Source organism: Drosophila ficusphila, unplaced genomic scaffold (genome assembly GCF_018152265.1).
Source record: "Drosophila ficusphila isolate 14025-0441.05 unplaced genomic scaffold, ASM1815226v1 contig_286, whole genome shotgun sequence".
NCBI lineage: Eukaryota > Metazoa > Arthropoda > Insecta > Diptera > Drosophilidae > Drosophila > Drosophila ficusphila.
The window spans coordinates 3,451,688-3,476,083 of NW_025064189.1; the positions used below are offsets into that span (position 1 = coordinate 3,451,688).

Sequence of the window (24,396 nt, forward strand, 5' to 3'; positions counted from 1 at the left end):
TCGAATGTTTGGGATTTTTAAAGCAGATAGCAGTCGAGTTCTATTTACCCGGCATTTAATAAATGTAAAAGGCTAACAATAAACAACGGAGTTTTTAAGGCCAAGACCGCTTGGCTTCGTGTCCCTCGTACTTGTTGCGATACTTAAGACCAGTGACAAGCGTGGAGCTTTTGGGGAAGGCCGTCTTGCCGTTGAACTTGGTGTCTGTCTCGGGATTGAAGCGCAAGTACTCGTACTGGATGTGCAGATTCTCCGGCAGCTCAACGCGTTTCAGAGCGTCCAATGGAACGGTTGTGTCCACAGGTGTCTCGTAGAAGGAAATGACATCGCCGATGGTGCGCAGCTCATGGACCTGGGAGTTGGGCACTCCGTGTTGTAGTTCATTAAAGCATGCGGCCAGAAATTCGAATTTCTCGGATAGATTCCCCAGCTCATCAGACTTCAACTGAAGGGAGGCAGCCACCGAGCGTATACGGTCTGCTGCATCTGCTGGTGGTGTGTATGGCTTGTGAGGGCGCAGAAAACTAAAAACAAAGCTTGTTATTTTATTGTTTTGGGTTAACAAACTAAAAGAACTAACCCTTTGGCAGCAATTGACTCGCCGATAGCGGAAAAGGAGCCGGTCTTAGTTGGCTTTGATTTTGCAGCCTTGGCGGCGGAGGCAAAGCACCTCTGCAGGCTTCCCACAAGCTAAAAACACATTGTTATTTGATATTTATTGGAATAATCCACATTTTTATTTACCATTGGGGTTTTACGTAAAGTCGCTGCCATTGGATTTTTATTCGATACTAACGATGTTTAGAGAATCTTGGCAACATCGATATTTTTCAGTCGGAGAACGGCTATAAAACTAGCAAAGATATCAAACAAAATTCAAACGCAGCAGTTTCAGGAAACTCTTATCTTATTAAAATTATATTAAACTTTTGTCCTTCTTTAAAAAACAAAATAATTTTTCATACAAAAAAGAACTTTTATTATATATAATTAAAGCTTACCGTTATAGACGTGTCAACTCTAGATTTATGGATTCCATTCGATAGCCGTCGTTCTGTTATCGAAGGGAATCCGTTGAGTATTTGTAATTTGCCTCCAAAGAAAAGTTTTTAAACCTTTTACAAAAATATTACACCCTTTTCAGTATTATATTTTTAAACATGGATAGAACACCAAGTCCAGCCTCCACCTACTGTTCGTTTACTGTTGGGCGACATACTTCTCCAATACGGAGATCGCAGCGACTAATTGACAAGGAAAACCGAGATTTGCCAAAGATTCCAGCCAACAGTCGTTCTCCCCAATTGTTTGGGGACACCCAGGAAGAGTATAGCCAGCTACTTTGCCAGCAGGAGAAGATTCCGACCAAAATTGTGCATTTGGAGGAAGAGTTAAAATCCTCTCATAAACTTGTGCATATGAAGTCTGCGGATAAAGTCGTTCCCCTGAAACCTTTGAATAAAATTATCCACACAAATGGCAAAGTAAAGAAGCCAAGAAAAAATAGGAAAGCAGCTTCACCAAAGAATTCGCAGAAAAAAAGAAGCCAACAGGCCAAACCCAAAAGACTTCCGCAAGATAAAATTATTCATCTACAGGCTGAAGTTAATAACTTAGAGGAGGACGTGGATGAGCCTCCAAGGAAGTCGCGAAAGCGGAACCATCATGCCAAGCCAAAAAATCGAGTGCCGAAAGAACCGGCTAAGAGAAAACCCAAAAATCGTAATTTAACTGCTCCAGATGTTAATTTAAAAAACTCAATCTCTCCATCAAAGTTACCTTCTCAATATCCGCCACATTTTGTCCACCAACTGCCACTTGCAGAAGATGACACTGTGATTCCAATTCGTCCTTTATCAGCTCCGGCTGCTCAGCTGCGCGATTCGTGTTTAACACCCATGGGCACCCGTTGTGGAATTTGGGACACTTCCCCATCGATACTTAATTCCGAGATCTCCTTGAATATCTCCCTAAGCGAGTCCATGGAAGAAATATTCGGAACCAGGAACATACACGATATACTGGCAATGCAGAAACCACGTCAATACATTTTGATTGAGGACCACCTGCCCACTGTTGCCTCCATGTTGAATGTGAGCCTGGAGCGCCTGCGAAGTGTCCTGGAAATCACTCAGGGCTGGACCCATGATCAATTTCTTCATTTTCCGATCAAGCAGGAAATGGAGGACGTGGAGGATCAGTCAAACTAGTCCTGCACATCTGCATTTTATATTCGTATAGATAACCACCATAAATCCTTACGATCCAAATTACAAAGAATGTGGATAGTTCTCATAGGTTCCTTGTTCTTATTACTTAACTTTTGAAACGTTCAAGCAAGTTAATATTTTGTTGTTCCAATTGACTAAGTCCATAAAGAATAAATACCATATGTTCCTAGTTTTTATAACTTAACGTTTAAAATGTTTCCTTTTCTTGTATATTTTAAGTGGTATTTAATTTTTTTTTGTTTTTCTTTTTGTTATTTTGCCTTAGACTTTCAGAGTGCACAATTTTGTTTAAACCATTTACTTTGTTGTATATATTAAATTACTAATGCTAAACGTTATCTAGACTTTATTATACTTCATAATTGGTTTGTTTTCCGCTACGACAATACAGCAGCAATCGATCTGGTTTTTGAATCTGTTTCTATGTTTTCCTTTGTTTACTGTTTTTCTGTTTCTGTTCCATTTAAACGTATATACAACCGCGTGGATTTGGAGTTGCAGCTCCCTAGTAGTCGCTGTCGTAGCTGCCGTCCTGCTGCGCCTGCGTGGAGTCGTCGGAACGCTCCGAGGTGGGCTCCTGATCGACGTCCAGTGTCTTATTGTTGGCCGGACAGCAGCTGGGATGGGCCATTGAGTCGAAGGCATCTTTGATTTGATTGTTGGCACCCTTGGGATCTAGGTCGGTGGCCCAGCTGAAGTGCATCAGCGCCAGATCCATGTTGCCGAGCGTCTTGTGTATCTTGCCGATCAGATAGAACACCACCGACTCCTTGGGCACGATCTCCTTGAGTTCCTCCAGCTCGCGCAGTGCCTCCTGGTACTTGCCCAGCGAGAAGTAGATGGAGCCGCGATGGAATCGGGTCAGCGGGTTCTTCGGATCCAGCGTGGCGGCCGTATTTAGCGTCTGCAGCGAAAGGTCCTTCTTCTTCATGTAGAACTGCATGGCGCCGATGTGCACTAGGATCACCGAGTTCTGCGGATTGATTTTCAGTGCCTTCACGTAGTGGGTCTCGGCCAGCTCGTACTTCTCCTGCTTCGAGTAGATGGTGCCGATGCCGAACCAGGCGTTGTAGTGCCGCGGATCCCTGACCACGGCCGCGCGGAAGTAGTCCATTGCCTTGTCGAACTCCTCGGTTAGCACGAGTTCGTGGCCCAGCAGCGTGTAGCTGTAGACAAAGTCGGGATCCACCTGAACAGCCCGCTTGAAGAACTTGATGGCCGTTTCGTGTTCCTTTTGCAGCGAGAAGCAATTGCCGGAGACGCACCAGGTAACCGGACTGGTCTTGTCCTGGCTGATTAGATCCTGGGCCAGAGCGGACAGCTCCACCTCGCGCTGCAGATGCCACAGGGAGGACGAGTAGATCTCCATGTAGTCCAGGCGACACGGCTCCGCCTTGTGGATGCTCTCGAAGATCGCCACCGCCGCCTCATATTCGCGCATCTCGTACTTGGCCAGTCCGATCAGCGACTGAACCCAGCTGGAGTTCAGATGATGCTTTGGTATCGTCGTCTCCAGATGCTTCACGGCCGCCTTGCACTGGAAGTTCGACAGCAGCTGGTAGGCTTCGGCCAAGTCGCGCAGCAGGGCCATCAGTCCGTCGGCCGACTGTTTCTTGAGGCCCATCAACTGGTGGGCCATTGTCTGGGCATTGTTGAGGCTATTGTTCAACAGGACCTTCGCTTCCTCGGCGACACTGCGACCTCCACTGTTGTTGTTCGCCCCCGAGGAGGTGATGGTCTCCACCTTCTCCTTGCGCTTCTCGGACAGGTGATGCGCCTTCTCCTCGATCAGTTCATTGTTCAGGCAGATCTTGGTCATCCGTGACTTGGTTTTCCGGGGCGGCGAGCGGGGCTGCACGAACTTGTTGGCGATGTTCGGCGATTTGTTGTTCTCCTTCACCGAGTACGAGTTGCTAAACAGCCGCGAACTGCGCCGCACTGCAGCATTCGGGTTGGGCAAAACGTTCAGGTTGCCATTGTTGCCCACATTGTTGTTGTTAGGAGTGCGGGGCGTTATGTTCCCGGCTTGGGTGAAGACGGCGGGTTTGTTCAGGCTTCCCTCCTTGCGACTGATGAGTCCACCGACGTGGGTCTTCAGCTTTTTGCCCATCATCTTGGGCTCCTGGTTGACCTCGACAAGCATCTGGGGCATTGGCGAGTAGCTGATGTTCATCATGGGTGTGTGATTGCCGATGAAGGAGCCGTCGTTGACGCTGCAGGGACTAGTCAGCGGCATGATGCCGAAGCTGGGAGTTGGCGGTGAGAGGGCCGAAAGATATTTGAACTGCTTGCGGAAGGGAGTGCCGCTAGTCATGTCGTACGTCTGCTGCTGGTGCTGCTGGCCGCCCGTTTCCTGCGGATAGCCCATTGGCGAGTCCTCCAGCATCGCCAGCATGCTTAGGTTCTGCACCAGGCCGCCGCGCAGCATGCTGATCGAGTTGTTGAGATTGTTGTTGTTATTGTTATTGTTGATGGGCGTCACCATGTTGCTGTTGTAGTTCTGATTTTGGTTGATCTGCTGCGCCTGCTGATTCTGCTGCTGCTGCTGCTGGTCCACGGGCGTGGTCAAGATGTAATTGGAGATATTGCTTAGGTTGGTGATCAGCGACTGGCGCTCCTGCTGCTGTTGGCTCTGCTGCTCCGCGCCGAACAGCACCATGGCGTTGGCGTTGGCGCTGCTGCCCTGACAGGTGTTGAACACATCTGTGCTTTGTATCTGGAATATGGCCGCCGCGTCTGTGTCCTGGCCCAGCAGGCACAGATCCGCGAAGGCGTGCCACATGAACGGGTTGAGTTTGAGGGCCCGTCGCAGGGCACTGATGGCCAGCTTCGGCCGCTCGGTGCGCACGCAAATCTGGGCCATCAGCTGGTAAGCAAAGCAGGCCAGTTCGCCAAAATCCCGCTGCAGCTCATCGCAGTTCTTGGCATCGCCGAATCCCGTCGAGATCAGGGCACTCTCAGCCTCGGCGTATTTTTTCAGCTCGTAGGCGCACTTGGCCTGCAGGAATCGGCATTGTGTCGAGCGGCGCGGCTTCTCCTTGAGCAGCCAGTAGGCCTGGTGCACCTGATTGGAGCGAAAGTAGCTGGTGGCCAGCAGGAATATCGTCTCGTCGCTCTCCACTGCGCGGCAAATGAAGGGAAAAATCAGTAATGTATATGGTTTCCCCTTAGAGACCTTGACCCTTACCTTCCGAGCACAGGCGCTCCGCCAGGAAAACGGCATCCTTCATGTCGTAGTAGTTCAGGCAATGCCATATGGCGGCCTTAGGAAAGAGGAAGAGAGAGTTTTTAGAGGCCAGGTGGACCGACGAGGAGCTATTGATTTACCTGCACGGGCTCTTGAATCATCATGTCTGGCGGTCTGGGGGCGACTTTCTAGGGGGGCTTCAACTGTTTGGGGACTTGCGGCTTGGCAATAATTTTTGGCTTTACAATAATTCAAACATGCAGTGTGTAGAAATCAAACAAATTATCATGTCGCCATTCGCACACGCTACTCTCTTTTTGGCAAATTTCCCCAACAATATCGGAACGGAAGGGAAAAAGTGTTGTGTGCTAAACGGGTGTTGTAAGTAGGACTGCAAGTGGCGTTGGCGATGTCGGTGTCTCTCGCTCCCTGACCAATCCACTTCCACTTTTTCTGCCTTTTCAGATACTGCAATTGGTTTGAGTCGAGCCTTCGCTTCGCTTCGCCCTCTGTACACACACACTGCGGACTGGGGGTCGGTTTTCCACTTTCGTTTTTCGGAGCTTTACTTTTGTTATTGGGGCACACAATTCAAATCTGCGATTAGCGCCGACACTGAACTACACCTTGGCCACATTTTTATTACATTAAACACGCTGCATTCGCGTTGCATTCCATTTTTAAAAGCAAAACCTAAGTAAAATATATGCTGTGAAAGTATCGATTGCACGCGACCCTGCCAATCGATTGTTTGTGTGGTTTAGTGATACCGTTGGGTGACAGCACTAAAATTCCGATCCCAATAGAATCAGGATATTGTATCAAGTTATTTATTTTTTTAAGCATTTAATTCACCGTTTGACATATAGTTTAATTTTTAATTTTCATATTCATTGTAAAGTTGGCTTGGAATATACTTTAAGTTATTAAATTTAAGCACATTCACCAAACAATAGTAGTTCGAGTAAGCCAATGGTATCGATAGTTTGCTGCATTTCTTGTGACTGGCAAAAGATGGCCAAGTACTCGTAATCGATGCCAGGTTATCAAGGAGACCACATTTTGAATTTAGAAAGTGGATAATATTTATAAAGAAACTAAGTTGTTTTATAAAATACCGAGCAAAACGTGTTGCTGCATCCTGCAAGCCCTAAAAAGTCCAAACACAGAATCATCATGAGCGTGAAATTTGGCTTTGTACGAAGTTTTTCTTAAATCTAATTAGTCCAATCTGGAACTGCAGCACATTTAAAGTGTAAACATTGCTTTCCTTATTATGCGCTTTAATTAAATACCTAATACTAATAGCTTAAACGAGATTTATTCATAGCATATCCTGTCCTACTGCGAGTCGCTGGAACTGGAGCTCGAGCTGTCGGTAGACATGACTTCCACGTCGTCCTGAGCTCGGGTTTCCAGGGCCACCGTGTTTCCTGACGCACCCATAGTCATGTGCAGCTCGCCCAGATTCCAGTTAAATTGGTTCTGGAAGGCATTAGGCACCTCACCACCCGCTCCGCTTCCACTCCCACTTCCTCCGCTGCCGGAGAGAGTTCTCTGCTGCTCCGAGGGGATGCCACTGTTTTGGTGCGTCACTGGTCCGCCGTTGATGTTCTGCTCGGATTTGCCCAGCAGCCCGTTGCGCATCTCGATGTCCGTGGGATACGGTCGCCTCAAGTCGCCGATGCACCAGGTCAGAGGAGCACTGACTGCATTGGCAGAGCTAATCCGATGGGCGTATTTGATGAGTTCCTCTGAGGAAACCGGTCGCTTGTTGGCCTGGTTGATGCTTGCCAACTTTTGGCGGGCCTGGAAAATGGCTGTGGACAGGATGAGTTCAGCGTCCTTTAAAGATTTCTGCAGCTTTTGTATCTCACGGTCCTGATTGGATATAAAGTTCCTCTTAAGTATTTATCTTGGAAGTTAAAATCATTTCACTTACGTGCACCTCCACCTTGGCGCGCAGCTTATCCATCGCTTCCTCTACTTTGGCCTGCTCATCTGCCAGCTCAAGCATTTTTCGGAATTCTTCATCTTTGGCTACCAGCAAATCCAACAGGTCAACCAACTCTGTGCTGGAGGTTTTCTGGTGCGCCTGCTCGATCAGCTCCTTTGCTATCATCTCGATGTCGTCGATAAGGAGCAAAAGCCGTTCCTTCGTGCTTAGATGGAAAGACATTGTCACGCTAATTCGCAATTATTTGGAGCCAATCCAACTTGCAATTTGTTTATTTCGGCACCGCAATGTGACCGTTTCGGGCAGGCAGAAATATACTTAAACTGTTTAGCCCCATGTTTGAAAAATATCAACTGGGAAAGTTGCCAGACCGCAGACAGATTAGTGTTGCCATGTCGATTATATTAACTGGTATAGTTTTAAATTTATTAACGGCCAAAAACATCATGAAAAAATCGTTTTACTGTTTTCTGTATTATGTATTATTCGCTTGTTTATTTTTCTTGTGTTACAGTTGCAGTTATAATTTTAGCGTAAAACTCTCTTGTTGATTAGCCGAACGAGCGGTAAACCTTCGCAAATATGGCAGATTACAATACTCTCATGTATCCTCTCGTTTCCGTCCAGTTTCTCTTAAAACATACAAACTAGCAAGCAGCTTGCAGCAGGTACGTTGAGGGGCCTTGTTAATAACCGTTTAGAACTAGTACATAGTCTTAAAATTAGTTAAGATATAAGTGGTTTATACGTTTCTACGGATATTCATCGCTGTCTAGGGTTTAATTCAAACCCTGTGCTCAACCGTATATAACAAAGAATCAATATCGCTGGCTCTCGCGATCCGAGTATTTGCCGCTCAACTTGCTGACCGAATAGCGATCGGAATAGGCATCGTACTTGTCCGCCTTGTAGTTGATCTCCTGCGGCGTGTACCCAATGTTCTTCTGCCAGTGTCGCGTCCAGTAGAGATCCTCGTTTCGCACCTGGGACGGCGTCTTGGCGTCCCTGAACACATACACACAGTAGATCATGCAGCCGATCAGCGTGAGGAAGCCGAAGATCAGGAACACGATGCCCAGTATCCACACGTAGAGCGGCTCGTAGAATTGCACCACGATTACGAAGCCCAGGGTGACCAGGATCAGGCCCAAGTTCAGTAGCAGCATCAGGCAACAGACTCCCTTCACATTCGGGCAGAAGGGGTTTGGGGCGGACATCGTCTCGATCTTGGCGCCCCTCCTGGTCGTTGATCGGGCACTGCGTCCGGTCTTGGCCGTACTGGCCACCGAGTAAACACTCCGCGGGGCTCCTCGGGAAACAGGACGCTGGCTGTAGCGACTGCAAAACAAAAGGATTCAAAAATATCATTAATATAAAGTAAAGTAGATAATTTTTTAAATCCCCATTATATTTTTTATTCTTTTTGTTAAAGAAAAAAATGGTCTTAAATTTGCCACCTCAATAAAGTTACATATATATAACGGTGAAACATCATATTTAACAGTAATTTTCTTATGAAAGCCCAAGAGGACATTTTATTAATACGCCGCACAAGAATGGTTTGTGCAAAACATAAAAACTGCGGGTATTGAAATATTTTAAGGCCTGAAAGAATGTTTTTTTTTACGATTCATCAATCTTTTTAAGACTTCAACAAAAACATAACTTTAAACTTCTGTTACTTAGCATAAAAAATCGAAGTAGCCCTTGCGGGGCTGTCCCAGCAATCCTGACGACTTTCGAAAAGGTGGATACAAAATATGACACATTTACTGTTTACTGGTTGATTTTAAAATCTCTAAAAAAAAGTGAAGTATCTGGGGCACTGATATTTTATTTGGTTTGAAGGGACAACTGGCACAACCCCTCCGGTTATTCGTATTAATGGGTTTGTGGGCCAAATCCTGGCTGGTCGTGACTTGCCTGATCTCGGAGGGCGCCTTGTAGGCGGCACTGGTCACATAAATGTCGCTGCCGGCATCCCCGGCCTGGTCGTAACTCAAGGCGGAGGGGGCGCGCGGGGGTTGGCGCGTGGGCGGCGGACCGCTGAGCGAGCGGGGACCTCCGTTGTCCGGCGAACTGGAGAGGCCCATCTGACTGTGGCTATAGCTGCTCTGGAGGTGATGGTGGCCATTGGCGGATGTGGAGCGCTTCTTGCGCGACGGATTGTACTGCGGCGAGACGCGCTCGTGGGTCAGCGTGTACTCCGAGTAGGTGCGCTCCGAGGGAGCCCGATGGGAGTGGGTCTCGTCGCCGTCGGTGGAGTAGCCGCGGTTCGAGTGGACGTAGGGCGGATCCGGGGTGAGGCGTCCGTGCGTGGCCACATAATGGCTGCCTTTCAACCTGTAATTGGATCGCAAAACGTTATCCGCCGATTGGCTGCTAAGTGCCCCCCATCCATCCATCCCATCCATCCTTCCCATCCGTAACTCACTTCTTCACTTGTCTCTCGTGCATTCTGTGTATCCTTTCCTCTCCTCCGCTGGCTGTATCTGTATCTTCTTCTGCTGCTCAGGCTCCTCCTCGCCTGATTGACTGCTAATGGACGCGTCGTCTAGCAATTCGTCGAGGTGCCTGCAAGGAGGTATAAAGCAAACACACACGATGAGCTCGGCTTCATGGCAATCAGCTTCCAGCTTCTCTTTATCGGACAGCTTAGAACTTTTAATTAGGGCGATGAAAGTTGTATGGTTTTATTTTTTTGTACAGTGAATACACAGACTGCACCCAAATTCGATCAAAAAACGAGTTCGCTTGTGTTCTACAATTGAAAACTTTTATGGCAATGTGTTCTTGGCTCGTAAAAGTGCAATAGTAAAATATTTATTATTATTACCAGGCGGTCTAAAGGAGACCATCTGGCACAGAAAACTCAAGTTATGGAAATTTAAAGCAAGGTGAGGTGTGGGTATTGAAAAAGAGATGGTTAATAAAATAAGAACTAGCTTATAAAAGTAGGTTTATATTTGAAATGAAATTTACTTTCACACTTCATTACAATTTTAACCTAGTGACAATTGTCACCAGTCCATTTAATAAATCTACATCATCTACATAAACATTTTCCTTATATGTATATATTTTTAAGTTTTTATTTCATTTCCAGAAAGACGTGGGTGTTAATTGAAATCGGAGACAAAGGAACATAAACAAAAGAGTCTTACGATAAGCTTCAACTCGACAGAGGATGCAATAATGTTGTGAGATCCAGTCTTCCCATTAACTTTTTTTTGCAATCAGAAAAGAGCTCGGTAAACTTCATTTACGCCTTGCATAACTTATATAAATTTATGATTCCCCACCGAAGGACACACCCAACTTAATGATTGGAACTGCAGTTCGTTGCACTTTCCCCGTCGTCTCGTTAAATTCTCCCCCTCCCCCAGCCCCCCCACCCACCGCAGCCACTCAAAAAAGTTGGAGAAATTCGTTCTTTCAAGTTCATGGCAGAGAAATTGAAGTTGCCCGTCCTTCGGCGCCGTTCGCCTGCAATTTGTCACTTGGTCACGTAGTGCTCGGTTCTGGGTGCGTCACTCCAACCGAGGTGACAGCTGACGGAGGGAGCGGAGGAGCCGGCGGGCTTAAGGGCAAACTGGTTCCACCAGCCGCAAGCTTAATCCCCGTTCGATGTTCCCATGAATTTGTTTACGCACCCCGCCGGAGAATAAATCAGCATTTTTACGACAGTCGAATATGTCAATCAACAGGTAACATATTTCCAAGAGGAGTGTTCTCATCAAGTTTAAGGTTACGATTGGAATTTATGGTTTATAATTGACACTATTAGGGTTTTTTCAAGCCCTTGATATTCACTACTTCTAACAAACATATTTTAATTATTATAAATATTTAATTATTATAAAGCATACACATATGTGTTATTATTTTTCTATTTAAATTAAAAGTGCTAAAGTTTTTGATTTCTAATTACCCAAATTTATCTTTCTTTTTTTAAACAGTCTGACAAATGTTTGGTTTTCTTTAGTGCATCATTAAATTCTTTCTGTGATAAATCTAGCAAATCTATTTATGCCATTCGAAAATGTCAATCAAAAGGCAATACGTTTTGAAAGCAAGAGTTCTTCTTACTTTTACGTTTATTTTTTTCGAAGAATTTTAACGAACCTGTTTGAGAAGTCTGTCCATAACTCGCCTGCCGCTTTGGCAGCGCATTATTAACATATTGATTTGAGGAAAATCAGCTTCTTCACGACACTCGAATGTGTCAATCAGGGGAAAATGCCTATCAGATGTGTTTTCGGTGAGGAATGTTAACGAATCTCTGGCGTGGCAAATGTGTTTATAATTTGCCAGCTCCTCTGGCTGCAGCATATCATTAACGCGTGGCAGCTGATAAAATTGAGTTATTGCCCCGATTAGGCCAATTAAAGGGTGTCGTTATCTAGCCAGTTGGTCTGGTTGGTCTGGCTCCTCCAGCTTTTTTGCTTACTTTTTTTGTATCCCCCCCTCAGATAGGAACTCGGCTTTTAAGTCCCGCGGTCAGCCTTCTTATTATTTCAGCTGAAGCCAATTTCTGAGTGCATTTACATTTGTGCCCTGCCCGGCGGTCAATCGCGATACAATTGTCAGTTGGGATCTGGATCTGTGGATCTGTGTGGGGGTCTCTTTGCGGTTCGTTTCGGTTCGGTTTGGTTTGGTTTGGTTGGGTCCTCTCTTGGAGCAAACTTTCAAGTTCAATGCGGTGATTTCAGCGCCTGGGGACGCAAAAAACACACAGAAATACACACACACAAACACACACACACCATTCATTTTGCGGTGTGGGCGGGAACGTCGTCAAATGAAAAATCGAATTGGAGGTCGGGGAGTTTGGGAGACAGAAACAGAAAGCAGCGACCCTTTCATCTGGTCTTGGCCCTTGTGTGGTCCCAATGGCTCTGGGTTGGATTTGGAACCACTCTCCACTCCACTCCACTCCATTCCGTTCCGCTTCCTTTGCCGATTTCTGACCACTTCTATCACTTGGCGGCCATCAAAAAGCCGAAGCGACTTGCAACTCCCATGCGTCGGATTGCCACTCCGCACATTGATTTGTTTATGCGGTTTTCGGGGCTTGTTTTGTTAGGCCTGCCTTAAAGCCTTTTGCCTTTTGCGGCGGCGGCGGTGGCAAATGGAATGCGAATGCCATTAAAATGTGTTTGCTCTCGAATTTACCTTGGCGCAGCGAGGTCTTAACATTTAACGCCACATAAACAGCCTTAATAAACCGTGAAAGCCTCGAGAACTCACTCGAGAGCATCGTTATCTCCGCCCAGCACCAAAAATATGTGCACTATACTTATAAGCAGGTACTACACATTAACCGAAAAAAAAATCCATAAAAGTGTCATATTGGTTACACTAAGGTTATCTTTGGAAAAACGCATTTACAAAGTTACTTGAAAAATCAGCATGTAACTCCAAAGCCCTTGTAAACTATAAAAAAGTAATTTAAGAAATGAAATTTTAAATTTCAGCTACAAACTTTTTTATAAATAAATTTTTTTTCCAAAACAAAATTTAAAGTGACACAAGAGAAGCAATAATGTAATAAAGTATTAAGCCTTTTAAATAAAATTGATTCGTGTAAGAGTTTAATAAAAGAAATTATTATTATGCTTACTCTATAAAATGCCTGGTAGAATATAAGATAATTAACAACATATAACTTTTGTTATATTTACAGATAACTACACTTATGCATGCCTTTTTATTATTCAGCTTCAGCTTCAAGTTAATAATACATAAAAAAAACCCCAGATATTGTCCTTAAATTAACTCTTAATGATTATATTTTAGTACAATTTTTTTTTTTGATTTTTTTTCATGAAGAGTTGTAAACAAATATTTCTCGGCGTGTACTATATGTCTTGCCCCATCGGTCGTAAAGCATTTTGGATGGTCCAGGCTACACGAGATTTGCATTTTGTCGTTCGGCCGCTGAAGAGGTGGCGCCTCCGCCATTGTCTTCGATGGATTTCACCACTTTCGCTGCTTCCGCTGCGGTAAAGGCAACAATGGGTTAAGAGCGGAAGTCGTTGCCAGCGAAAACGAGAAGTTAATTTGCGGCAATTTGTATAACACCAACGCCCAGAAAGAAAAACCAAAAAACCCAAAAAAAAGAGAAACAAAGCGAGGCGCCAAGCGAGTGACCACAGAAATGCACTCCATTCCATTCCATTCAGTTGTTGTGGTCAAGTGTCATAAAGGTTGAACGAACGACTTGAACTTGCTATTGGACCAAAGTCTGTGGTCAGCATGCAAATTTCATGGCCAGAGAGACGGAATTTTCGTATTTTCGGGGCGCGGTTTAGAAAGTTTTCCCCCCACCGACGAGTGCAGTTGTACTTGTGCCCGGGAAACTGGGGCAAGGCATTCACTAGAACTGCAGGCCAGCAGCAGCCTGCGATCGACAAAAAATAAATCTGTAACACTCAACCGCAGTCGGGTGCCTTTCACAAAAACAAAAAATGGAAAAAAAAACTGGGGAAGATCGCAGATCGAGGATACAAAGTTGGGCGGGGATACACGATCCATTACCTGGCCAAAAATTGCTGGCAATTCTCCAATCTGCAATCCCATAAATATCCCCACAATGCCCCTAGAAAAAAGTCGGTAGAATAAATAATAACACACTTTAGCTTGTCATTCTGCGAAATTTGAGTTTCTTGTGATATGCATTGTGCAATTATCATTCGATTCCGGTGATCTTTCAATATCCATAAATCAGCAATTGTTTTTGGCTTAGTTTCTGAGTCAAGAACAAACATAGAATAAGAAATAATAACAGACTGGAGTTCGAACCATTACATTGAATAAATGTTTATTATTATTATCAAAGCATATTCTAATGTACTCGTATTATCGGTTGAAATATTGCAAGTAGTTCATTGGATTTTTGAATTATTAGTAGTTGTTATAGGAACTTACATTTAATAATTAAATTCCTTAGTACTAGAAGTAAAAGTATAATATCTGATTGAAAAAATATCTCCTGCCTTTCAAAACAATGAATGTTAAATATGCAGCTTAAGATACCCCACAGGTATTCAAATGGGATCAATGCAATCAAATGCACTCGAAGAAAACACCCTTGCTTAATTGCCTAGAGCCATTAACTTCAAATGCATGTTTTCGATAATCAGCATAAAATTTGATTGCATTGTATAAAGAGCCGAACACTTAATGCTGATTTGCTCCGCTCTTCAAACTGGCTGTGAAGAAAACTGGATGTGGTCGTCTTGGATATATGAATGTGCAGTGATACCTCTATAAAATTAACACCTGAATATAAGGTCCAAATGTGAGTTATTATCAGTTTGTTATATCTGAAGTTTATTTCTTGAAATGTTTCAATTATAAAACTTCCTTTTTCTTCTAGAAAATTATATTCAAACTAAATTCTTACTCATTAAGTAGTTTGTACTTTTTTTCCTCCTACCCGCTATCGAATTAGAACAATCTTTTTTAACTAGTTCACTATACCGAGTAAGCACTGTACCTGTGTATTTAGTGCGTGGTCTCGTCTCCGATCTTAGACACTAAGTAGCCATGTCTGCCGCGCGTTAATCGCTTTTAATTGCTAAATTACGCGCTGCATGGCCGAGATTGCGACGAGGGTCTAGACTCTAGAAGCTGAATATATATACCTATATCTATATACATGTGTATGTGTATATGTGACCACAAATGGAGACGGAGATGGAGCTTAGAGTTGGAGGCTGGAAGCTGGAGACACGGTTGCGGCTGTTAACACGCCAAAGAGCCGGGGATCTGGGACTGGCCAACACTAATGCGTGTAATTAGCCGCAAAAAAAGCGGCAAGACCACTTAACTGATTTATTAAAACGTTTTTCCATTAAATTTTTAACCCTGCAGGCTATTAAAGCCGCAACACACAGACGTAGAAAGAGGCCGCCGCGGAGCGAGAAGCATTTTGAAAAGGGCGCGCAGACTTGAAAAATGAGCAGCGTTTAAAATTATTCAGCTGTTTGTTACCATGGGCAAAAAATCCTTCACTCCTTGAATACTCTACTATATATATAGTAGATATGTTATAAATTTGTAAGCATGGCATATATTATTCACGTGGCTAAGAAAGTTCTGTTCCCAAAACTTGGCCAAACTATCAAAAGGGGTAAACTTTTAACGGACATGTTGTAAAACAGGCGGCCGCTTAATTCCGCCGAAGCAATTTCAAAGTGCCCCATGGTAATCCATCCAACAAGTTGGGCCCGAAAATTCAAATGGGCGGTCAGTTGGCAAAACATTTTGACAACGACAATGGCCGTGCAGTTGGCCAAAAAACCCATGCGAAAGCCCCCTAAAAAACCAAAACTTTCTAGCCGTAAATGCTGCTCGCTCACGTCGTCGGTCTTTTGGCTTTTTGGCCAAAAGGCAAGGGAACGAAATTAATTATGGCCAAGTGCCGGCATTGGGCGATGAAAGTGCGATAAAGATGCCATATTTCTTTTATTAATTTTTTAGCCATTTGCTGCGGCGTTTGATGTTGCGCTGCGTCAAGTAAGCCATTAAAATCAATGGCGGTTCGTCCGGTCCCAAAAAGAATCGAACAGAAACGGACTCCAAAAAGAAGGTTACTATACAATTGCCGCTTTTGTTGTTGTTTGTGTTGTTTTTTTGTTGGATTGTTGGATTGTGTGGGCAAACAATATTAAATCTCAACACTCGTGCGGAGAAAGTTGACTTAGCGGCCTAAGCTAAGGCCACTGCCTCCCCTATTTGCCCCACCACTTTGCTTTCAATTTTTTCCCCTTGATTCTCTCTGATTTTTTTTTGATTTTGCAAGCTCACTTTAAACAACAAAAATTGTTTACAACGATTTTGGCGGTGGTGTTTTTATTTCAAACTCCGCCTTGGTTTTCTGCAATTGTGGCAACTGGCAGAAGCAAATGAAGCCGTTGGCCATCTGCTGTTCGTTGGCCAAGTAAGATGAAGTGGGCCAAGACGAGGTGTCTGGGGGCAGGTCCCTTTTATTTATTTTTTTTTGACTGCGTCACGTTCGCCACATCAATTTCAATCAACCTGACCCCGTCTTACGCCCTTTTTTCTCCTTCTCCGGATGACCCACACACATATGGCTCTATATATCCAGTTTTTCACATCAAACGCAACAGTTGTCGAGGCGTAATCTCTATGGTTGCGATTGTCTTTGGGCTCCCATCTTCACAGGCAGTCGGATTCAAGGGCTTAGAACATCAGCTGGGGTGCTTGGAAACACAAAAGCTCGGGATGACTGGAAGAATTACGGAAACGCTTTTCAAACTTAACATTTAGTGTTTTTATTCTACCCAAAAGATCAAGATAATCAGTTGGGAGAATGCTATTCTATTGGTTTCTTTTGAGAAAAGTATGAATCTTATTTAAATTACATAAAGTAAAAGACGGAATGATTGCCATAAAAATATTGGTTCTGTAATCCCTACTTTTTTCTTTATATAATAAATCGTTAACATCTTTATGATGTAATGTGAATTGGATCTTTGTTTGTTAAAGCCAGATATACTACAGGCTTCAATAATGTAAATTAGAGTAGCATACCAATAAAGATTAATGAATCCTCTTAAAAAAAAAATTGGAGAGGCTCTATGCTCCCGGGTGGAGTTCAAGAATTAATTTTTTTTTTTTTTTACCATTTATAATAAATGATGGTTATCTACTTACAAGTCAATTTATGTTGGTGTAGGAAAACCCAAAGTTACAAAATTAGTTAAAACCAAATACTATTCTCCTCAGAGAACTTCGTCAACTTTTAAATGTAGTTATGAATTCCTTTTATTTTATTGTAAATTTAATCTCTGAATTGTAAGTATGTATATAAAATTAAAAACTTTCAGCAATGATATCTAATACATTTTTACAGCCATTCCTGTACTTCATCACCATTTCGATACGATATTATATGTGCAGGGCACTCCACTCTGTGCCATTCGCACTTCATTAGCACACTTTTGCAATATGGTTATGTGGGCGCCTGCTGGCTCCCTTCTGGGTTAATGGTTAATGGTGTCGCCTTCCGGCATAATTGCACTCCAATGGATAGCTGTGTCGTCGTGTGGGGAGCATAAGTAAATTGATTTTCACTTTGGCTTTTCACTTTGGAGTGCAGACAGGGGTGTCTTGCAATGCGCGACACAATGATCTGGTTAGACAGACGGCCAGAGATTTGTGACCGTATTATACGACTGACTTTGTGACTTTGTGGTGCATTAGCCAGTTCTCCGAGCAGAACCAATTCAGAAGATAGAGATCGTCAGGTGTTTCCACTTATTCAGTTGGGTTATACTGTTCAGTTAGGTTCTAACTGCGATTCTTATTCCGATTCGTATCTGTGGCGCACGGTCTAAATGGCACCCAAAACAATGCGCATAATAAATATTCTTGGCGGCTCTTATTTTTTTTTTCGTTTTTTTTTTTGGGGTAAGGTGGTTCGTTTGGTGGTTTTGGTGGCTTGGTGGCTTGGCGTTCTGTTGTTTTGGTGGTTAGTCGGGGGCTGCCTGTTGGTAAACCTGTTCGGCTTATTTATGGGCAGTCAGCCAAGGCAGTAGGGAAACCAAAAACGTAAATGTATCTGTATCTGTTCGTTTTAGCTGCATGCCACTGCCACCGCCGCACCGTTATAACTTTTGTTTTTGCCACCGTGCGGCGCTTTTCTTTCTCGACTGCGGTCTGTGCACATAATTCGGTTTCATTAATAGTTCAAATAACTGCACAAGTGCCACGGCGAGCCATCAAAGCCAGACAACCAGACATACAGACAAACACACTCCATTGTGGGCCACTTTTACGACCCATAAAGTCGTCGTTCGCTGCCGTAATCTATTGATCTACAGACTTTCATAGAGATCGAATTACAAACGAGAGGCGGAATGCAAATACAGTCGGCATTACCTAAGGCGGTATTTGTCACAAAAGGTTTTTACAGGGAAATTTTTTTGTAATTCAAGCCCTTTTTAATACCAATGGGCTAATCGGATTTGATTTTATTTTTCATGAATAAATTTGATGTTCAATTAATATGATAATAGCCTTTTAAAATACTGCAAACTTTTATTTAATATTAAATATAGATAATTACACTTATAAAAGAGCTTATTTTTGGTGCCAGCTTGTTTGTCTTTGCTTGGTTTCCTGCAGAAATTCGCTAAGTTTGGATTGAAATATAAAATGACTTGGCCAGTTGCAGTCATAATGAAATCTTTGGTCTGGCTTTAGAAACTGGTTAGCGAACTTTAAGCCAAATAATTAACTTCCTTTAGATGCTTTTTTAATGATAGGAAATATACGTAAATACATAGCTGATGGAGTCATCGTTAATTAATAATAAAAAATACGTTATAAAATTTAACGAGCTTTAGATTAATAAATAATGATATAAACAGATGGAGTTTAAAAAAATCAATCTTGTATCTAAGAAAAAATTATTTTAAAATGTGCAACAATTATTAATAAAAATATTAAAATATGTTGTTTAACTGGAGGATTTTATAACCGAATATTATTTTATTAAGTCTTAATATAGAGACACCCCTCTTTACAACATTCATTAACATATTTCGATTGCACAATTGTCAGGTTAAACAATAAAGTCTGTACACTTGACCAGGCAAAAAGTGGAAACAAATAAAAGTGGACCTTAAATATCAAATAATAAAAAGCCAATAAATACAAAAGCGTATGCAAGCTCGAAGGCCCCGAAGACCAGATCGTGGCTCTATATCCACGCTTACAACCACATCCACATCCACCTCGCAACTTCCCGGACCTCTTGTGACCACCTTTTGGCCAGTTTTCCCGCCATCGGTTTCCCACGCTGGCCTGCAGCTGCTCGGATCGGATCTGAATGGATCGGATCGGTATGGATTGGATCGGATCGGATCGGCGATGTCGAGAATGCCCAGTTGGTGGCTGATACGAGTATTCTAATGCGACCGGGACACGGATAGAGATTAATTAATATTGCAACTCGTTAAGTGGCAAGCTGGCTTTTTTGCAATTCATTGTTTCACCACGGAAATTCCAATACCAGTTTTTCTCCTTTCAGGAACTCCATCTTTCGGCTTCCCTAAAAAGCTGAGCTCAAGTTAATTATCGTTTAATGTTTGCATGACATATACCAGTAATCATCGTGATATATGATCGTCGATGACGCGATTTTGGTGTAGATGTCCATAAAAAAATAAACTAAATATATATGTTGAACCTAGCGATTGTCCGCTAAATATCAAACACAATCTTGAGAGTTTTTTTTTTTATTTGTATATAAATTTTTTTTTCATTCAGTTTTGTGTTTTTTTTTCGTGTTCGTCAAGGTCTTTTGGCGGCAAAGTCAGACAGCGATTTATGAGAGGGGTGTTGCCTTTTATAATTTGGCAAAGCTATTTGCTCTGTTGATGTTGTATAATATTTGCCTTTGCCCGGAATACATGTATAATTTCGAAGCCACTTATCGCTCTACGTGGAAGATCTGCGGGGGCGTGGATTTGGCCCCTGAGAAAACGCTTTAATGTCAAGTGTGGCTCACAGAATTTCGACTGGCTTTCTGGCATTGTTAAGGCTTAAATCACTCGAGAAGCCAAAAAACTGTGTTTTCAACAAGTTTTGTTTTTTTGTGAATTGATTGCTTCTCTGTTTTGGGCACATTTCATCAACATCAACTGCTTGTTCACTCAATTAGATGTTGAAACTGAGGACGTTGCCATGGCTCTGGACTTTTGCCTCCGATTCGGGGGCACTGAATTATGGATTGAGCGGTGAAGAGCTTGTGAACGAACATTGAGCATTGTTTATTGCCGGTCCACTTTAATTGTTTCCCATGCCAACCTATTTATAGGATTTATATTTGTTTTTCTTACTTGAGGAAGCTGTAACAAACTGATTTTCCTTGACTGCTTGCTACCCAATAGTTTATGTGTTCGTCATTAAACTTATAAAGTGGGAAGGTTTAGATTTAAGGAAGTAGATCTTGACTTTGCCAAAAACATCAAATTTGGTTATAAAAACTGCCAAATTTGTTAAGAATGCTTAGAAGTTTTTAATGTCTTTTTAAATGCGGCAATTTATCTCTTGTATACCAATAAAAGGTGTCCTAATAAGCTTAATTAAAAAAGATAATAATTTTCAGATCAAGTTTTCATTTAAAAATGAAATAGCATTTAATAAAATGAAACCAGATTTAGTTATAGATATAGTCCTAATAAGTTTGATTAAAAAAGATAATTTTCAGATCAAGTTTTCATTTAAAGATGAAATGGCTTTTAATAAAATAAAACCAGATATAGTTGTTTTTAAAATTATTCCTTTGAATTGTGTAAACTACAATTTCATATTCTTTTATATTAAAGCTAATAATTTTAATAAACAGAAGATACATTTTAGATCCCTTTTATATCGGTTTTTATGGACGCAAATAAATAAGGTTAAACAAAGTGAAATCGTGAGTAACTTTTATTTTTATTTATTCCCGAATTTATTCAGCTATAAGTACATGTAATAAAATGCCAGTAATGGCGTTTCAAATCGGTGTTGAGAATCAAACGAAACCCATAATTTTGTGTCGAACGATACCCCAAAAAAAACATCCTAAGGAATTCAACTTGGCTGAGATCGGTGGCCTGCACATTCAGCAATCAGCGATCAGAAATCGGTGCCAAAACCGGTTGCCATCACTGATTCAATAAGCATTCAACTTAGCATCGATCTGCGAGTCGATCGCTGATTTATATAGCCCGAGTGCAACCGCGGAATTTCAGATACATTTTCCAGTATAATTTGCACGCAATGAGTGTGCAAGCGACACGAGGCATTAATTACACGTGATGACATCATTGTCATCTGTCGGTTTTTGCAGATTTCAATTGCATACGCTCTCAAATGTCAAATGAAAGTTGCAGCTGTCTCACTAATTCATACTATATATGTAGTATTATATGTACCTGCATAATAGTTGGTTTTGGTTTTGGGCTTTTGTTGGCTGTCAGATTCACACGCAAACTCAAGATGGGAAGATTGCGAAAGCTGGGAGTCTGCGGATTGTCTATTTGCGGATACTAACTTGGCTTTATATAACCAACCGACTTGCCCAGGGTGATTAGCACTGATTGATTTGTGTTTTTTTCTGCTGTTTTATTGATGATCGTCGAGCATTTGCATACGGGAGTTTCGTTGGCTCAAAGCCAATGATTCGCTGTTTTCGGTTAACACGTATACGCACCGTGTGCAGCTGCAAATTGGCCGCTTAAAACCTGTATGCTGTAAAACCGCAACAGCAACAGCAAAAAAAGATACCCACATTACGTAACTTTCGCTGCATCCCGCGAATTACGCCGATGACCATGAGCACTCGCTTGGTGCAAAAAAAAAAAAGAAAAAAAAAAAACTTATCATTGCTAACTCTAATTGTTACCGAATTCGGCGCAATCACGAGCACAACTCCATGTTGACCCCAAAACACAAGACCCGGCACAATAAAAGACACACAAAATTATCATTATTATCAAAACATTGTCATCAAAAAATAACAAAAAAAAAATAAAGAGACAGAGGGAAAACTAGAAACACTTGGCCGCTGGCGTTGGTTTTGAATTTCCAGATGCTGCTGCCGCTGTCCGTGCAACTTTTATTGGATGCCGAGCGTGCTAAGCATGGCTGGCTTTTAAGCATAAACATCGCCAGCGGCGAAGACACGAAAAAATAATACAGAAGAAAAATAACCCAGCCAAACCAAACCAAACCAAAAACCAAACCAAACCGAAAACTAAGCAAAAACCAAAAGCAAGTTCTGTTATGCACAGTGGGCTGGTTGCATGGGGAAAAATGGAAAACTATGGGAGCTGCAGATATACAGCAGATAAGCCAGAGCCATTTGAAAACGCTTTTCATTGTGCTGACGCTCCGAGAGATATGATAATATCGTTAGGTAAGGGCTTATGTCAAGAAATTTCCACGGCAGCCGTTGCTGCCATCACGATTGTCATTTCGGGCAAAAGAGAAAGCAATAAATTAAATGCACATAAAGCCATTAAATTTCACTCATTGATCCATTTGGTATTGGCATTTGTACGGGTCCATCGCCCAAAGCCAATTCCGCAGATTGCAGTTTGTGTCTGCCAAATGACCAAAGTGCCTTTTTTCACTCGAATTTTTAGGAGACTGGGTTTCCTTACCGGGTTTCCTCTGTTGTTGCTCAGTTGGTAAGTTGCTCTGTTGACAAATGACATAAGCACTTCGGCCATCGAAAGGCGAACAAACTGTGTTTAGCCAACAAAAGATCGAATCATGCTCATATAAGGCCAGTCTTTAGCCGCCGTTTGGCTGACACTTTCAGGGTCAACCGGTGCGTAATCGAAGAATTCACCGCCCCCGCAATCAGTTCAGCGATTGCGGAAATCGAAACCGAAGGTGGAAGACAACCTTAAGGTGCTCAAAATGCAATTCCACTGAGCCAAAAGAGCAAATTGATGGCAAATAAACAAGTTTCACAGTGAGAAAGAAGATATTTAAAAATAATAATATTTACTCATGAATAAAAAAAACATTTTTGAACTTTAAAATCTGATTAAAAACTATTTGAATATTTTTTACCATAAAACAATAATTGTTTTGTTAGGTAAAAAGTATTTATTTGAATCGAAACTATGTTTGAATATTCTATAAAAAATCTAACGCATCTACCATTGATTAAAGACTTGTGTCCTTGGGTTTCTAGCACTGTACACTCGTCTGTGCATCCACACAACTTCCTCTACCATATATATATGGGAATTTATTCCACGGCACGGCTGTGGGCTACAAAATAAATAAAAATACGAAAAACTGGCTTACCTTCTCTCCTCATTGTTATACAGTTGAACTGGTGGCGTTGCTGCTAGAGTATTGTATTGTTTCGCTTATTTATTGTTAACGCTTTTTGCCAGCCACTGCGACAGGTTGTTAGTTTCTGGCTGCTGTACACATTTCATTACACTTCACTTGGCACTGCAGTGCCGAAAAACCCGAAAGCCAAAAAAAACAAACAGGGCAAGATATGTGGATAAATATTAATATAAATAAAGGCGATGACGTCGTCCCCTTCGGAGTTATGCAAATGCGTTGGTGTAAGCACACTCTGTACTCTGTTAGTGTGTGTGTGTGGGCCAAAAACCTTTACTGGTTCTGGCCAAAATGCCAGCCAACACGTAAATACTTGGAATAGAGCGCGATTCATGGCAGCGATTATATCATACACATATAATCGCTGCCATGAATCGCTGAATGAATGAATGAAAGGCGTTGCAGCTTCTCCCAACTTGGTTTCAATCGGTTCAAAGCGGCCCAAACACAATGGCCAACGGCCAACGGCCAACGGACTTCGGAACTCGTCTAACTTAGCTCAAATCTTCTCGGCCTAAAGTTAGTTTTTTTTTTGTATTTTTTTTTTTGCGGCGGAACAGCAAATTGCAGCGCCATAATGAAATCGCCCATAATCTTGGCTAAGGCTAATAATAGCAGCAGGTTTTGGAGCTGGCCAACACACACACACACACACACACACACGCAAAACTCTGGCTTAGACACAGATACAGATGGTGAGCAAATTTGGCCAGCACTCTGTTTGTTCTTTTTTTTTTTTTTTCAAGTCGGGCGTTTACTTCACGCCGAAAAAATTCAAATGACACTCACGTAATCCGCTAAAAATAGTTGAATTTACTGCGCGTTTTTTGTTTATTTGTTGTTGTTGCTGGAGTACAACTTTGTTTTGCTTTTGTATTGTATTGTTTGTCAATCTCGGCGATTGAAAATGCACCGCAACTCGGGGGAGAGAAATCCAAGCGAACGCGTCGCGATCTTGGCTTAAACTGATCGCTCGGGAGTTGCGACAACGTTCCAGCACCTGTGAGTGGTCTAAACTGGTCTAAAACGCGGCTCGAACCGGTTTCGCTCTTGGCCAAATGGCCAGGAGTCTCTCTCTGGCATGTTCGGGCTCTTTCCCAACTTTTGTACTCTCCGGTTTTTGCGGCTCT

The 24,396-nt window shown here is 42.5% G+C and overlaps 5 protein-coding genes across 6 annotated transcripts; 1 reads left to right on the plus strand and 4 right to left on the minus strand.

The window, feature by feature from the left end:
* Positions 1–7: 7 nt before the first annotated feature.
* LOC108089591 lies at positions 8–793 on the minus strand. Its single transcript, XM_017187948.2, has 3 exons — positions 745–793; positions 581–690; positions 8–524 (listed from the first exon to the last, which is right to left on the minus strand). The coding sequence occupies exons 1-3, from the start codon at positions 772–774 to the stop codon at positions 95–97; spliced, it is 570 nt and encodes a 189-aa protein (XP_017043437.1). The 5' UTR covers positions 775–793; the 3' UTR covers positions 8–94.
* A 367-nt stretch (positions 794–1,160) lies between these two features.
* Positions 1,161–2,297, plus strand: LOC108089448 (meiotic recombination protein P22). The gene is made up of 2 exons (XM_043207831.1): positions 1,161–1,476; positions 1,570–2,297. Exons 1-2 carry the CDS (start codon positions 1,161–1,163, stop codon positions 2,208–2,210), a joined length of 957 nt encoding a protein of 318 aa, XP_043063766.1. The 3' UTR covers positions 2,211–2,297.
* Positions 2,298–2,560: 263 nt separating this feature from the next.
* Positions 2,561–6,174, minus strand: LOC108089447 (cell division cycle protein 27 homolog). Its single transcript, XM_017187687.2, has 3 exons — positions 5,559–6,174; positions 5,419–5,494; positions 2,561–5,351 (listed from the first exon to the last, which is right to left on the minus strand). The coding sequence occupies exons 1-3, from the start codon at positions 5,580–5,582 to the stop codon at positions 2,737–2,739; spliced, it is 2,715 nt and encodes a 904-aa protein (XP_017043176.1). The 5' UTR covers positions 5,583–6,174; the 3' UTR covers positions 2,561–2,736.
* A 421-nt stretch (positions 6,175–6,595) lies between these two features.
* LOC108089451 (mediator of RNA polymerase II transcription subunit 4) lies at positions 6,596–7,694 on the minus strand. Its single transcript, XM_017187691.1, has 2 exons — positions 7,361–7,694; positions 6,596–7,299 (listed from the first exon to the last, which is right to left on the minus strand). The coding sequence occupies exons 1-2, from the start codon at positions 7,595–7,597 to the stop codon at positions 6,760–6,762; spliced, it is 777 nt and encodes a 258-aa protein (XP_017043180.1). The 5' UTR covers positions 7,598–7,694; the 3' UTR covers positions 6,596–6,759.
* Positions 7,695–7,833: 139 nt separating this feature from the next.
* Positions 7,834–24,246, minus strand: LOC108089450. Of its 2 annotated transcripts, XM_017187689.2 has the most exons (5): positions 24,056–24,246; positions 23,219–23,371; positions 9,810–9,949; positions 9,299–9,718; positions 7,834–8,713 (listed from the first exon to the last, which is right to left on the minus strand). In XM_017187689.2, the coding sequence occupies exons 3-5, from the start codon at positions 9,830–9,832 to the stop codon at positions 8,194–8,196; spliced, it is 963 nt and encodes a 320-aa protein (XP_017043178.1). In that variant the 5' UTR covers positions 9,833–9,949; positions 23,219–23,371; positions 24,056–24,246; the 3' UTR covers positions 7,834–8,193. The 2 variants fall into 2 exon arrangements, with proteins under 2 accessions (XP_017043178.1, XP_017043179.1); XM_017187690.2 differs by having other exon boundaries at positions 23,219–24,246.
* Positions 24,247–24,396: the final 150 nt, after the last annotated feature.

What these genes read in the sequence shown, in the direction of transcription:
- LOC108089591 (XM_017187948.2), bottom strand. Translation starts at nt 774, where the DNA reads ATGGCAGCGACTTTACGTAAAACCCCAATG. An exon ending in CTTTACGTAAAACCCCAATG is followed by an intron (nt 691 to 744) that starts GTAAATAAAAAT and finishes ATGTGTTTTTAG; the next exon opens with CTTGTGGGAAGCCTGCAGAG. An exon ending in GAGTCAATTGCTGCCAAAGG is followed by an intron (nt 525 to 580) that starts GTTAGTTCTTTT and finishes CTTTGTTTTTAG; the next exon opens with TTTTCTGCGCCCTCACAAGC.
- LOC108089448 (XM_043207831.1), top strand. Translation starts at nt 1,161, where the DNA reads ATGGATAGAACACCAAGTCCAGCCTCCACCTACTGTTCGTTTACTGTT. An exon ending in GAATAAAATTATCCACACAA is followed by an intron (nt 1,477 to 1,569) that starts ATGGCAAAGTAA and finishes AACCCAAAAGAC; the next exon opens with TTCCGCAAGATAAAATTATT.
- LOC108089447 (XM_017187687.2), bottom strand. Translation starts at nt 5,582, where the DNA reads ATGATGATTCAAGAGCCCGTGCAG. An exon ending in TGATTCAAGAGCCCGTGCAG is followed by an intron (nt 5,495 to 5,558) that starts GTAAATCAATAG and finishes CTCTTTCCTAAG; the next exon opens with GCCGCCATATGGCATTGCCT. An exon ending in GGAGCGCCTGTGCTCGGAAG is followed by an intron (nt 5,352 to 5,418) that starts GTAAGGGTCAAG and finishes TTTGCCGCGCAG; the next exon opens with TGGAGAGCGACGAGACGATA.
- LOC108089451 (XM_017187691.1), bottom strand. Translation starts at nt 7,597, where the DNA reads ATGTCTTTCCATCTAAGCACGAAGGAACGGCTTTTGCTCCTTATCGAC. An exon ending in GCGCCAAGGTGGAGGTGCAC is followed by an intron (nt 7,300 to 7,360) that starts GTAAGTGAAATG and finishes ATATCCAATCAG; the next exon opens with GACCGTGAGATACAAAAGCT.
- LOC108089450 (XM_017187689.2), bottom strand. Translation starts at nt 9,832, where the DNA reads ATGCACGAGAGACAAGTGAAGAA. An exon ending in CACGAGAGACAAGTGAAGAA is followed by an intron (nt 9,719 to 9,809) that starts GTGAGTTACGGA and finishes ATCCAATTACAG; the next exon opens with GTTGAAAGGCAGCCATTATG. An exon ending in AAGGCGCCCTCCGAGATCAG is followed by an intron (nt 8,714 to 9,298) that starts GCAAGTCACGAC and finishes TTTGTTTTGCAG; the next exon opens with TCGCTACAGCCAGCGTCCTG.